Source organism: Peromyscus leucopus, chromosome 11, assembly GCF_004664715.2.
Source record: "Peromyscus leucopus breed LL Stock chromosome 11, UCI_PerLeu_2.1, whole genome shotgun sequence".
NCBI classification, from domain to species: Eukaryota; Metazoa; Chordata; class Mammalia; order Rodentia; family Cricetidae; genus Peromyscus; species Peromyscus leucopus.
Window position 1 is genome coordinate 43,924,532 of NC_051072.1, and position 15,800 is coordinate 43,940,331.

At 39.4% G+C, this 15,800-nt stretch overlaps 1 protein-coding gene across 1 annotated transcript in view; it reads left to right on the top strand.

Annotated features, from left to right (window-relative positions):
- Cwc27 (CWC27 spliceosome associated cyclophilin) overlaps window positions 1–15,800 on the top strand; it is a 180,823-nt gene that overhangs the window by 130,195 nt on the left and 34,828 nt on the right. Inside the window, exon 12 of the mRNA XM_028884035.2 lies at window positions 15,213–15,322. Coding sequence (XP_028739868.1) covers window positions 15,213–15,322 — 110 coding nt within the window. The remainder of the gene's footprint in view (window positions 1–15,212; window positions 15,323–15,800) is intronic.

The window sequence follows — 15,800 nt, forward strand, 5'->3', positions numbered from 1 at the left end:
TTGAAAATAGAATTGAATATACAGAAATATATTTTATTCAAACATGTATGTAACTAAATGAAAAATTGTATCTACTTTCTGCTTCTTCAAGTGAGGTTTAACTATTTGAAAGGAGTTATGACTATAAAAAATTGCTTATAAGTGTAAAATACAGTGCCTATTAGTCACTGCCAAATAATAATACCTCATATTTATATAACACAGACACTGTGCAGAGTCCTGCCACAGCTTTCATTACAGTTCATTCTTACCCATCTGAGAAGTAACTTAACCCAGGAGAGTTTCCACTTTGCAAATGAGGCGTCTGAACCATTGAAGGTACTTAGTGCCTACTGTAGCTTACCAGTGCGCTTCAGGAGTCAGAAGTTTACCAAGCGCTGTTTCCACTGTAGAGCTGCAAAGCACTGTTGCCTTTCAAAAGAAAAGACAGGCCCTGCTGCTGAGTGCTGGGCTCAGCAAACTGAGTACTTGCATGCAATGCACAGCATCAGGCTAAAGCTAAGCCGAGGGACCCCTGCCCCACCCACGCTCTAAACTCAGGTTCCAGAAAGACAGTTGGACACAGTCACTTCTCAGAGGAGACAGTTTGGTGACTTTTTCCTATATTCCCTCCATCTCACAATTTAATTTGTTAGGGCTGTCACTAACCCTGGAGACTAGGGAAGACCATTGCACGTAAACTGAGTTCATAGGGAGAAAACATGGTCAAACAGATAACCTATGCTGATACAGTAAAGCAAAGCCAGAGCAACTGACCATGCTCTTTTAAAAGTCATGTGTGTTTTCCCATTTAGATTGTAGTATTCTGAAAAGGCTGGAAGAAATAGCTTTACCTAAAGGAGGAGAAAATTCCAAAGTTTGAAAGCGTGCACTCTCTCTCCTCTCTCTCCTCTCTCCCTCCCTCTCTCCCTCCTTTCTTCCCTCCCTCCCCTCCCTCCCTCTCTACTTCTCTCCCTGTCCCCCCTCCCCCTCCTTTTCTCTGCACTCTGCTAAGACTAAAACTACTGATTAAAAGAATTGAGGGTAAGAAACTTGGACCTGTTATCCCATTAACTACCCCAAGCTAGAGCTATAATTTTAAAAATAACCCTTTCAAACGTTCTGGAGTTTCACAGAGACTCAACACACTTAAGAATGGTTTCTTGCAGTCTTGGCCCAAAGATTATAAATGGGAACCCCTGCCTTTTACCAAGTTTCAGTCCCTTGATCTAGCACTTTCAGGGTCACATTTTTGTCTTATTTTTTCTCTTCCTCATCTTATTCATCCATTCTTCATTTTCAAAGAGTGATCTCCCTCTCTTCCTCATGTGCATCCTGCATGAGTTATCCTAACACCGTGGTTCTCTGGCCCCTTGCATCTGCTGTGACTGAATCTTATTTCTCCTTCGAGGCCCGTTTTGCCACCTCATTCTCTGTCTGGCTTTCCCTGTCACTCAGCTACCTGAATCTCCCAAGTGCCTCCTCAGAACCTCTCCTGTCATTTGTCCCACCTCAGTTGGTGGGGTGTGTCTTGTTTCTTGTCTGGTGTACTGACGTTTAATGTCAGGAGCTGGTATTGTTTCCCTTCCTTCCATACACAACGTCACCTCCCCCGCCCCACGATAACTGTTTGCCTTGTTACAGGATAGAAGTCTGAAAGGCCTGATTTCAAGCCCTTGCCCTTGCATCTATTGGCCCTATAACCTAAGGAAGGAGACTGACCCTCTGAACCTCTGCTTCCTCCGGTAAAATCAGGATAAGAATACCCCTTCTGTTGCAGAATGGAGTGAAGTGAGAAAGCACACACAGTCTTCTTAGAATTGTGTCTCGGTCACGTCAGGTCCCAAAAAGTGTGCTGGTGTGGATGGTAGTTGTTGTATTTTACTCACTTTATTGCTTCAGTTCTACAGTCACATAGGAGAAATAATGAATGCCCTGGCACGCCCCACTTGCAAGTATTTTACAGACTAATGTAAACTCTTGCTACTATTTAGAGAATGTTATCTCATGCATTAATAAAAACAGTAAAGACTTCCTTTAAGTACTACTAAAATCATAAATGTTCTCTAATGTTTTAATTTGCTGTTATATGATCATAGCTGTAGGCAATTTCTTTTTGTTTATTTGTTTTTTGTTTTTTCAAGACCAGGTTTCTCTGTGTAGTTTTGGAGCCTTTCCTGGATCTCACTCTGTAGACCAGGCTAGCTTCAAACTACAGAGGTCTGCCTGCGTCTGCCTCCCGAGTGCTGGGTTAAAGGCGTGGGCCACCACCGCCCGACAGCAATTTCTAATTAGCCACTCTTTTTTGTCTACATAGTTGGCTTCAGAAAACTTTTTATCTTGAACTTAAGGAGTTTTTTGGGTTTTGTTTTTTTTTTTCCCCTTATTGCTTTAATGTTACATACGTAATTTGTAGTTTCTCCATCCAGAATAGTAGAGTATCATGGAGATGTTGTCAAAATGGCTATTGAACTGTAAGAATTGTGGGTCACACCATCTGGAGAAGTACAAAGTATGCTCTGTAGAGGGACCTGTGGGGACATTAGTCAACATCTGTTGAGACTGTGAATTGAACAGAAGCAACAAACTATAGCTGATAAGTTGAAAGCTGCATCTCCTCACGGAAAAGCTATTCGTGTCCCCCAGTAATTCTCAGTAACCCTTAAAAGTCAATTGTATATTATAGTTCTTTCTTGGAATCATTAACAATGGGGAAGTGTGGGGAAGGGCTACTTATCAGACAGAGTAAATCCACTATTTAGTAATGAGTAAAACCCAATTTAATATCTTTTGTTCAGAATCCATCCTTACAATAGTACCAGGGAATTGAACTCAGGGCCTTGTGCATGCAGGGCACTCTGTCATTGAGCTATATTCCCAACTCTTGACTTTTGAGACAAGGCCGCCCTATGTACCTGACAGGGCTGAACTTGAACTAGTTCATCTCCTGACTGAGCCTCCCAATTGTTGGGATTATAAGCATCTACAACCTCACCTTACTTTCCCTATTTTTTAATAAATATAGTAATATGACCTAAATCAATTTAAATATATTTTAGTATGATATTTTTTAGTAACCTCAATTAAGTATTGTTGTGACTATAAATTGTTACCCAAAAAAGCTGTTGCTTGAATTATAAACCCAACAAAATAATATGACCCTGAGTAAAAGCAGTAAAATTTTACATTTAGATAAAAGTGGGATATTAAAACATTTTTTACTTCTAGCATGTTAAGGGACTATAAGTAAAAGAAAGGAAGTATGTAGGGAATTTTTCTTAAAATGTTAGTGTTTGTGTGTGCACCAGGCCGGGAGTAAGCTTCTGGTGCCCTGATGCTGAAGCTCCATGTGCCTTTGTGCTGCCCAACATGGGTTCTGGGAACTGAGCTTGGGTCTTCTGGAAGAGCAGCAAGCACTTTCTACTGAGCCATTTCTCCATAATTTTTAAAGTGCTAAGGATACAGTCCATTTCATAAATGATCACACTGTGCTATTGAAAATATCTGCAGTGAATGCCAGGCATAGTGGCAAATGCCTTTAATCCCAGCACTCGAGAGGCAGAAGCAGGCGGATCTCTGTGAGTTCGAGGCCAGCCTGGTCTACAGAGTGAGTTCCAGGACCCCCAGGGCTACACAGAGAAACCCTGTCTGGAAAAACCAAAAAAATAAGGAGGAGGAGGAGAAATGTCTGCAGGGAGTGTTCATCGGCAGTGAGGAAATGCACATACTAGTTCATGTGGAATACAGGCATTGGCCTGTTAGAAAACTTCATTTCAGGGCTGCAGAGATAGCTCAAGTGGTAAGAGCACTTGCTGTGAAAGCAAGAAGACTTGAGTTCAACTCCCCAGCACCCACACAAAAGCTAGACATGGCTGGGCATGCCTGTAACCCCAGCACTGAGGAGCAGAGGCGGGCTGGTCGCTAGAGCTGCATCGGTGAGCAATAGTCTAGTCAGACCTGGCCTCAGAACTGAGGTAGGACAGAAAAATGTTTTGTGGGTAACGTGCTTGCTGAACAGAACAGCTCCTGCAAGTTGTCCACTGACCTCTACATATGCACCATGACACATGCACACTCACGCACAGGAAATAAATAAAAGTAATAAAAACAGTTTAAGTAACTTGCTTTCTGGAATTCCCAGTTTAGCACATTTAACTTCTTTGAGCCTCATTTTCTCCGTCTGTAAAATTAGCAGATGCTAGCAGATGCCTAAGGACTTTGAACATTGATGGTTCATGTTGTGATTCTGGACTCAGTCCTCTGACACATAATTTAAAAGTCAAGATGAAGCTTTGACTATAATGCACATGTACAGAAGTCCTAAATCTGAGCTCCCACAGGCTACTGTTCTACAAATGCCTAATGGAAAATACAGCTGGAGATCAGTGAATATTTTTATACTTTATAGTCCAACTGGAGTCCAGTCTGAGAATCTGGATGAATTTTGACTATTGTTCTCAGAAACTTGTTACCTGCATATTCTGAAATTAGCTGATAGAAAAGCACGGAGGCAAGCAGTCTGTGTTATTTAAGAACTAGTGTAAGCACCTACATACTATGAAGCAGTGAGAGTAAGTATAGAGGAAAAAATAGCAATTCCTTCTAAATAAGATGGGATTAAACTTGCTTAATATCAGCATTCAGCTATTTCAGTGTTCAGATAGATTGCAATTAACCCCGAAATTCTTGAACCGCTTTGACTGAATTTTATGAAACTATAGAGGTGTATTGACCACCAGATGGAGCCAGTATTGTTTCATTGTAGCATGAAAATACACTGGATGATGCTTCAAAGATGAAGAAGAAAAAACCCAGCCTGTGTATACAGTGAAATTGCCAAAGTGAAGTTTCACTCATAGCAAAGTAAACTTTTTTTATTATTATTATAATCTAACATGTCTTTTAGATAAGGTAAGGATTTATATTCTGGTCACATAATAAATATTATTTACCATAATTGTGAAAAACAATAGTAAATAATGTATTGCATTGTGCAGTCATTTAGGTATCACAGGACTTCCTGTTACAATCATTGCGATAATAGATTTTCAAAAGAAAGAAAGGTCATTATGACTGGGATTAGGGAACTATGTCCTTTATCCCCAGAAGCTTCTTATGGGAGAAGGTAAAGATGGTGAATGGTTACAACTCCTGCAGAGAGTCTACCCAGGACATTTGTTATCCATGGCTTTCTTCAGGGAGAACTGCTTCAAGTTCCCCATCAATTTGACCATGGTTAGAAATCCCAAATTTCCTTACAAATCAATTTGATTAGTCAGCCACCTATTGAAAAAGTCTGTATATTCTGGAGCCCTAGAACCTTTAACAACCCTCAAAGACCTATTCCATCCAGTAGAAGTAAAGATGACTGCAGACATTGTTATAATTCAGTGCCTTAAAAAGATTATTTGTCCATTTTGCGCCTATTTATTGAGCACCTAATACAGTCCAAGGGCTAGGCAAGGCCAGGAACTGCTGTGAATTCACAACTGAAATTGCTCCAGACAAAAGCAGTCGCTCACCATACAGTCCCTTAGGAGTTACAGTATGTGTTCAGTGGTTGAGGAGCTGGGATTGTGGGGAGTCAAGGAAAGTCCGGAAGAGATTGTTTGGAGGTAGAAATCGTGGTTCTTGTACTCTTTCATTGTCCATTGAGCCGTATATTTGAAACTAGAGGGAAGTATGGGACCTCTTTTTTTAAATTAATTTATTTTTATTTTATGTGCATTGGTGTTTTGCCTGCATGTATGTCTGTGAGGGTGTTGGATTTCCTGGAACTGAAGTTACATGGACAGTTGTGAGCTACCATGTGGGTGCTGGGAACTGAACCTGGGTCATCTGGAAGAGCAGTCAGTGCTCTTAACCACTGAGCCATCTCTTCAGTCCCACAAGGCCTCTTTTCTATATTCAATTTCATTTACTAAAACATGGTTGTATTCTTGATTCCTTTGCATGTTCAATTATAACTTTCCTTTTCTTTTTTGTTTCTCTGTCTCTGTCTGTCTTGTCTGTCTTGCCTCCCTGCCTGCCTACCCCCGCAACACACACACCCCTAAACTAATTAAGAGCTTATTATTTTAGAGCCAGACATGAGTTTACACTCTACTCCCAGTTTAATATTTATGAGTTACTTGATTAAATCTTTTGGTACCTTAATTTACCAATCAGCAAAATGGGATTAATAGCATGCCTTCCTTATAGGGTTGATGGTTATAAGAACATACTTCATTTACTAGTATTTGGCACATAGTGAGTCTTTACTTTAAATATTTACTGTTGTGGTAGTTATTGTCAAGTGTGGCACACTTTTCCTGGATTTAAGTTCTAATAAATTAAAATTTTGATGAAAAAATGTTTTGTCATTTCCAGACTGTATGATAAACTCATCGGCACATTAGTAGCAGTCTTTGCCGTTGGTCATCCAAATATATTTACTATTATTATGACCACCTTTATTTACATACAAATTTTTATTTATTATGGAAATTTCACAAACTGTTTTTGAGGTGATGGATCCAGTAGCACTCAAAACCATTTATAAGCAGGCTTTTGGCATACAGAAGCCTTTAAATACATGTTTGTTGGCGGCTTGTTAGTTGCATGTTTGCGGAATGCCTTGCTTGCTGTGTGCTCACTTGCTTGATGCGTGCTTGGTTTAATGAATAAATTTATTACTTCTTAGATGGGGCTGCTAGCTCCTTGAGTTCTGATCCCAGAGCCATAGAAGAATTAAACTCTTTACCTGTAGAATGAGGTTTGTGGGTAGATCCCATCAGTTCATTTGTTAGAAATTCAGGTGGAACGGAGATAAAAACGACTGACTAGCTTGTAGAGGGAAGGTTATGGCAGGCAGGAACACAGGTGTTTGTACTCTTACAAGCTGTAGCGACTGCCTCACATGGAACACTAGCTAAGTAACTTTATTTACTTAGCACTTAGTTGCCTCATCCGTAAGCAAAGAGCTTAGATTTAGAAGGTTCTCGGCTTACCATATGGCTCTGGTCCTCCAGTTGGGAGGGTGTGGTCCTGGTGTTACTGGGACTCATCTCTCAAGCCCCTTCAAGATCTGACCTGTCTTGGTGTCAGAGAGAGCTAATAGTTTCACATTTTTTCCTAATGCTCTAACAAGAAATGTTTAAACCCTCTAGAATAGTGGTATTCTACACATGAAGCCAGTTTTGGTGCTTACATTATAATAAGTAGCTGGATTTCTTAATATTTTCACATATTTTATGTTTGTTTACCCTTCACATCCCTTTCCAAACATCTCTTTGAGTATTAGGCACATGAAGTGTTCTGAACTTGAAGTTTTAATTGAAAAACCTCAAGAATACTGTAGGTCTCTATTATTTTGTAGACCTGGGCTAAGCCTGTATCACCAGATCTTATTGTGGGATCCTATGTTGTTGTTGTTGTTTTTCTCATTTGTAAAATAAATTTTGGACACTTCTTTCATGGCTATCAAGAGTATCTCAACTTGTTGCCTAACATGCAGCAGGTCTTTTATAAATGTTCTCTCTTTCTGCCCTAAATTCCTATTTATAATATACTCCATAAAAATTTTGGTTGATGATAAGTAGTCATATTGTATTACTGCATCATAGTCCAATTTAATTGAGATTTATAAGAAGCTTAATAAAACATAGACCACTCTGAAACTAAATGTTTTTTAATTTCTTGCATACTTTATTGTCCAGTTTTATACTACTAGAAACATCCAGTTGCGTATTCAGTTTTTGTTTGTTCAGAATGACTCAAACGTAGGCAGAACAAAGGCACTACTTCCTGGTCTGGCAGCTCTCACCAACTCTGTTCTACAGATGTATGGAAGTGCTAGATAAACTATGGTCCAACTCCACTTTATTATTTAGGCAATTGTGCATGCTTATGAGGAGGGTGGGGGAAGAGAGAGACAGAAAGAAGGGTAGTCCTAGATCCTAGAAACAGAGGGAATGTCCAGTGAGCAAGCTGCTGCTAGACTGTGCTTGCCCAGAGGGCACTGGACCCAGGTGTATGCTCTCATAGCTCATTCTAATAGCCAGAGTTGAAGTCTTAATCTCAGAGTTGAACAGAGTATGCAGTCTTAAGTTGGAAAGATCCAGGAAAAAAAAAAAAAAAAAAAAAAAAAAAAAAAACCCGACATTTTTCAGGACTATGAAAGGAAGGAAAAAGAAAGTTTCTCGTTAAAGCAAAAACAAGACTCTAAGCCTCCAGTAGACATGCTTATAAAGTCTGGCCACCTGTATGGTATAGGAATGTTAAATCAAAATGTCAAAAGATAGCCTTGGGCCAATAGAATGCCTTGATTGTCTTGGAGAAACAAATGCAAAGGAACCTTTACACAATAAATGTGACAAAATTTCCTGTGGAGTATGATGAAAATACATACGTGTCTGAAATAAACTAATCTTAGAAACATGAGAAATAACTTCTGTAGGCAAAGCCAGAAGGCATAGCAAAAGGACCCCAAGAGTCTAAAAGAAATAAGTATGTTTTAATAGCTGGAGAGGCTGTTTAAGAATAAAAACCAGAATAGATGAATATAGTTATGAAAAAGGTAAATGAATTTGAAAAAGAGCCAAATATAACTTCTATAAATTAATAAAAATCATATAGCTTTTAAAGTCAGTATCTGAGTAGGCGATTCAAAACTGATTAGACACAACTAAACAGAATTGATAAGTTGAAATTCAGAACTAAGAAAATTAATCTGCTTACTGATGAGAACTGAAAACATGGAAAATAAGTGTTCCGTGACTATATGAGTATTCATAGTATATCATACTTTATCTTAATATGGACACAGCATGCATACACACTGTTCGGAAGTGAACGAGTTAACAGCATTTGTATAGAAGATTCATTTACCTTTAGCTGAATTGCCCTTGTCAAAGTGTTTGAGCTACAGTTTCCATTCAGTTCAGATGGAACCTGACTAGGCTTCATCCTGGTGTCACAGACCCTTCCCAGTGAAGCATCCGTGGACCCCGCAGCCATCTCAGGCCCTTCATCTTTTTGACTAGAAATGAAAGCAGAAGGAAAAGACATCCTTAAGGCAAGTGATGTTAAGATAGATAGATTAATTAATCAGTTTTAAAAACCACCTCACTTCACTAAACAAAGAGCTAGAATGGCCAGAGAATATGTCTTGAAGGCAATATGCCTACCTAGACTTGTCCAGCTTTAATGGCTTTAGAATTACTAATTTGTAGAAAAGAAAATTATATATGATGAATTTGATTAGGTCATTCTATTTTGCCTAGTATGTTTCCCACATAAAAAATTAGTGGCCAGATTATCTTAATTCTTTTTTTAAAAAAGAATTTATTTTTATTTTATGAGTCCGCATGTATGTATGTGTGCCATGTGAATGCCTAGTATCTGTGGAGGCCAGAAGAGAGTATCATGTCATCCGGAACTGGAGTAACAGATGGTGTAAGCAACTGTATTGGTGTGGGAGCCTAACCTGGGTCCTCTGGAAGAGCAGCAACGACTCTCAAATGCTATTATATTGTATTGGTTCTTGATCCAAAACTGACTTTCATTTTTAAACGCTTCTTTGCCAAACAGGTAAAAGAAGTTATGCAATAAATCTTTTCTACCTTTAATTTCTATGAACAGAGTCAACCAAATCTTGTCATTATTTCTTGTGGTTGTAAGAGATGGAATTCATTAGTAAACTTACATTTCTTTTTTTTTTTTTTTTTCTTCTTTTGGTTTTTTCGAAACAGAGTTTCTCTGTGTAGCTTTGCACCTTTCCTGGAGCTCACTTGGTAGCCCAGGCTGGCCTCGAACTCACAGAGATCCGCCTGCCTCTGCCTCCCGAGTGCTGGGACTAAAGGCGTGTGCCACTAACGCCCGGCGTAAACTTACATTTCTAAGAAGAGACTTATTTACTGTGAAACAGTTGCAAATTTGCTTTTGTAAGCAAACAGGAAAATTGCTTTTGTAAGAATTAAAGATTTTGAATATTACTTTAGGTAGATATATAGGTAATTTTCAGCTATAACTGAAATGATTTTTTACAAACTTTCGTTTAGAAAATCTTTTAAATTTTTAGAAGAAAATACCAGTTCCATAAGATACATTCTTTCTCTTTTATCCCATCAATGTATCTTAGTAAATAACATTTAATCGTATATTGTATTTTAGTTACTTGGAGGTGAATCAAAACAACTAATCCATTTCTGGAGAGATTGTTCAGTGGTTAAGATCACTAGCTGCTCTTCCAAAGGACCTGTGATCAATTCCTAGCACACCCACATGGCTGCTCAAAACTGTAATTCTAGTTCCAGAGGATCTGATGCCCTCCATGGGTGTGAGGCACATGGTGGTACACAGATATACATGCAGGCAAAATGTTCATACACATAAAAGTAAAAATAATAATAAACAAATTTTAACCCTACATGCAGGCATACAAACACAAAGCAGCACCAATTTCCCTTCATAAGTACTGTGAAGCGCATCTGTCTTTATTTTATAACTGTGTGAGAAAATTATCACAGGATAAGATCAGACTGAGCCAGAGTGCAGCACATTTCACTACTAAAATTGTCTGTTCTGGAAATAAGCAGATTAGCAAGACCACCCTTAAAACAATCTGCAGGGCCCAGCCGTCTGTCTTGCCCTATCCCCAAACTCAAGCAATGCATCTGTGTTCTCATTTCTTACCAGTCTACTGTAAATAGAAGCAATGGGGCACTTTCTTACCTCTTTTTTTCTATTAGAAATGATTTATTAGAATCTGTTTTCATTTAATTAAAGATTTCTCTTATAACTAAATAGACCTTTCCCCCTTTTTTTATTAAGAAGACAATTTATTCATTTTACATACCAAAGATCCCCCTCTTCCCTCTCCTGCCCCTCCAACCTCCCCATTCCCAACCCACCCCCCATTCCCTCCTACAAGACAGGAAGGCCTCTCATGGGGAGGTACCTTTAGTAGAGGCAGGTCCAAGCCCCTCCCCCTGCCTCAAGGCTGTTCGAGGTATCCCATCATAGAATCCCAAAGAGCCTGTTCATGCACCAAGGATGGATTCTGATCCTACTACCAGGGGCCCCCTTAAGCAGATCATGCTACACAACTGTCTCGATATTCAGAGGGCCTACTCCAGTCCCATGCAGGCTCTACAGCCGTTGGTCTAAAGTTCATGAGTTCCCACTGGTTTGGTTTGGTTGTCTCTGTAGTTTGCCCCATCATAATCTTGATGCCCTTGCTCATAGAATCCCTCTTCTCTCTCTTTGACTGGTTTCCTGGAGCTCAGCCTGGTGTTTGGCTGTGGATCTCTGGCATTTTCTTACCTCTATTGAGTATATTGAGCATATCATTAAAAACACAAATTAAATTGGAATAAATCACCAATAAACACTAAGAACCTCCAGAATGCACTCAAGTAATCAAGCACAAAGGTAGTTACAGCTGAAAAATGTAACTTCTGTGACACCGAAGAATCTGTGGGTCCTTCTAGAACATTCTAAGGGGTGGGGAGCATTAGGTTGCAGTCTGTGATTTACCTATTTAACCATAAGGTTCCAAGTATTCACATTCTTAGTTTTCATTACAAATTTCAGTCAGTTATATTAAAGTCAAAATGCTTTTACTTGTCACTAGAGAGTTAAAAGTCTCGTTTTTACAGTATCCCTCTTCGGAAGGCAAAGCTGTAGTCAAGGTAAGATTACAGTCCAGAACTGTGTTGGATGGCAGTTGCTTTAGCGATGGGGGATAGGTGGGGGATAGGTGGTAGTCTAGAATTCTGCGTAGTTTCAGTGTGCCTCTTGAGAACTGTTGACCTGGAGCTTTCCTGAGAATGGATGTAGTTACGGGGTGGGGGGAGGGGGTAAGTACAAGAAGTGCTAGAGACCACACTCAAACCCCCAAAGAGAGAGCGTGGAGATAACGATAGTTGTTATTTGATCTGGAATAATTTAAGTAATGATGGAAAGTCCCACAGTTTTATCCAACTTTTCCTTAACATTTTTTACATTACAATTGATTCTGCCACTTGTCAATTGGAGATAACAATTTCGGTCATTTTAATTTGACTTACCAGAGAGATTGCATTTAAGAGATTCTAAAATTCATGAGTGACTCACTCACTTTTTAGATGCTTGCCGTTAACACCACCAGTTACATTATACAACACTTTGGTGAAAGTAGGTATGAACATACTTTTAGGAAGGATGACTGAGTTTTACGATATTCGGATATTATCAGGGCAATGTGTTCAGTTATAGCTGTACTACGTACCTGTATTTTCATTATCATGACTAGGAAATATATAAAGATATAGTTGAATAAATATGGAGGGGATAAAGTGATTCATTAAAGTTACCTTTACTTTTCCCTGTAATTTAAAATGTGGAAATTGCAGAGAAAGAGTGAAACTGAACTATTTCCATATCTAAAAGCATACCTACTCAGGGATCCTTATCTCAGTCAGACTCTGGGTAGCTTTAGACTCCGCTCAAAGTAACGTGTGTTTCCCTCAATCAGAATAAATGGTTTTCATAATGACAGGAGTAGAGAGAAGGTACAGATCAGCCCCCCTCAAGCAAGAGTGAAAATATACCTGGAATGTTGATCAAAATCAGTAACAGAGTAAAAATTTCTTACTTTTAAGTATGAAAAAGAGCTGAAACTGTATACTTTAAAGAAAAACGTGGGGGAAAAGAACTTCTGTGATCTTGGAGTGAGTAAACAATTCGTAGATAGCTCACAAAAGGGAGAGAGAGAGTAGAAAAACACATTACACACAATACCAGAGTGGCTATATTTTATACCCCAAATGAATTTCACTGTATATAAAGTATCCCTCAATATAGCTCTTTAAAACTTTTGTCGTTACTGGACTCCAAGATGAAGTTAGTACTATTCTATAAATTATGTGAAGGCTTCTACTCTAGCCAGCACAGCTGTAGAATTTTCATGCTTTATTATATGCCTAAATTTATCTATCGCTGGCTTTTAAATTTTGATTTAGAAGGCTTCCTTGTTGCACAATTTAAAGACTATATTTACTGAAGCTGGGCGCAGTAGCAAGCCTCTGTAATTGCAGCCCCTGGAGAGGCTGAAGCAGGAGGATCTTAACATTTGAGGGCAGCCTGGGCTACAGAGTAAGACCTTCCTTATTTCAATGTTTTTAAAGTCGACTTTGTAAACACTCCTTAAAAGTGAAATCAAGAGACTAACCCTTACTAACAGAGGTCATTCATAAAGGAATGCATGTTAGAATCATTAAAATAAGCGTGGTTGAATATTAACTTGACTTAGCTGTGGCAATCGTAGCTCAACACATCTATCAATATTCCCCTTTATTTTTAAGTTCTTCACATACACACACACACACACACAAAAGGCTTTCACTGTCTTGTACCTGAAGATCTTAGGAGACCTGTCTTTTGTTTTTAACACTAGCTAGTTCTGAGGACATTTGTTAGCATTAGAATTTTACAAAATTCTGCCCTAAGAAAACAGCAGAATATGAATATAACTGACTGCCTAATATGACAGATCCAGAGCCACAATAGTTATGCTGCAGCCTGGGGATCAGACTGACCCACGGCCTGTTCATTTCCCTCCTCTTAAGTTTCATTTTTATTGACTTTGTTAGTTATCAGCATGTACCACTTGCCAAGCTCTGCTCTAAGCGATGGGAAAAGATGACTTTCCCTCAAGGATTTTAATGTCCCTTAGTGGGGAAAGAAGAGTAAACAATAAATTACCATAAAGTCTGGTAAGTGCTAAGAGGCAGTCTACAAGCTCAGAGGGACCTCCAGACCAGAATCAATGACTACAACCAGAAAGGGTGCTGGGACCAAGTGCCAGCCCGGCTGAGACCTACAGAATGAGCAGGAATTAGGCTGAAAATGTAATTGGGGAATGGAGATGGAATGTTCTTAGTATTCCTTAAAGAAAAAAAAAAAAAAACAACAACAACAAAAGGTAAGGAGGGAGTCGAGACAGCAGGGTGAGTTTCTAGAGGAATGGAAAGCGAAGGAAAACACTTTGAGGTGGACAGGGCAAAGTGAGAGATGGGCCTAGGAAGGAGTGCATCAGGGCCAGGGTGTGTGTAGCTCATCGGTAGAGCATGTGCTGAGCAAATTTGAAGCCCTTTACTTGAGCCCCAGCACCATGGGGGGTGGGGGGAGTGGGGCACGGGGTGTGAAAGCCTTGACTGCCTCATATAAGGATCTTAAAGGCACCAAGGTGCTAGATCCCAGGATGGTGCAAGCGCGGCTGTGAGGGGACAGTAAGGAGACTGAGAATTGAAACTGTAATTCCAGGGGAAATGTGAAAGGAATCTCTACCAATCTATTGTGAAAATCTTTTTTTTTTTTTTTTTTTTTTTTTTTGGTTTTTCGAGACAGGGTTTCTCTGTGTAGCTTTGCGCCTTTCCTGGAACTCACTTGGTAGCCCAGGCTGGCCTCGAACTCACAGAGATCTGCCTGCCTCTGCCTCCCGAGTGCTGGGATTAAAGGCGTGCGCCACCACCGCCTGGCTTGTGTGTGTGTGTGTGTGTGTGTGTGTGTGTGTGTGTGTGTGTGTGAAAATCATTTTATGTACAGCACATCTAGGGATCCTCTCCTCACATGCGGTTACTAAGCATGTGTGTTTCTGACACTATTACTATACGTTGTTTGTTTGTTCATTTGTTCATTGTGGTGCTGGAGTGTGTAGATTGGTTGTCCAAATTCTGACTTAGTAAAACTTACTTTTTTTTTTCTCCTTCTGCTGTCTTGACTTAATTTGCAGGCATATTTATTTTCTATTTTCCATCAAGCTGAAGTTCACTTTTGTTATTTTAACTGTGGGAGGAGCAAAGTTGATGAATAATTGAAACATCAACCAATATTTGAAAATGCATATCATAAGGAAAGAAACAATATAAAGTAGTACTACTGAATTTTAGAAAAATCTAAATTATTTTTAAAGTGAAATAAATTATTTTACAGTCAGCCTTAAGTGAGTATATAAAAGAAAAACAAAATAGTATAGTATAGGAAAAACTGCAAAAATTAACAAATTGAATGCAGGTCACTTTGTAGTTGAAAAAAATAATAGATTTTGGGGGATCACGTTGCATTGTTTTTTTTTGTTTTTTCTTTTTGGTTTTGTTTTAATTAATGGGGGAAAACAAGGCATAATTGAGCTCCCTATTTGGAGAGCTGAGTGTGTACATGACTCCCAGACCTTTGTGCAGCCGCACTGAGTACATGCTCCTGTTCTGCAGAGGAAGAGGCTGCCCCAGATGGCGCTGTTGCAGAATACAGGCGAGAAAAGCAAAAGTACGAAGCTCTGAGGAAGCAGCAGCCGAAGAAGGGAACTTCCCGGGAAGATCAGGTAACTTCAGAACCAAAGTCCATGTGTAGTTCAATGCTTATCTTTACTCTCTTCCAGTGATGCTGTAATATGATTATGTGTCCAGGAAAGCCCTGAAGAAGAAAATGTATGGGGTGGAATGCAGTGACCTTGGCTACTCATGGGGATCCAAATGTTAAAATTCTTTTCAGATACTTATGTGAAAAATCCTTGAAACGTTGAAATGTCAACTGGTCCCCTCATGTCAAATACAAGAGCTTCATAAAGCCCCATGTTTTCAGAAATGCAGTGAGTCTGCCTCCTGCAATCCATGGAGCAGCAATGGCTCCAGACAGTGCGAGGACCTCCTCTAGCCCGGTGTGCCCCATGTTGGACATGAAATAGCACACTGCCTAAGATTACAGGGTTTCTTACCCTGTACAGATTTCCACTGATTTCCCTATTTGTTGCAAGAAAATTTCCCAGTGTTTTAAAGAAGTAGTGTGAAAAAGTTAGGAGC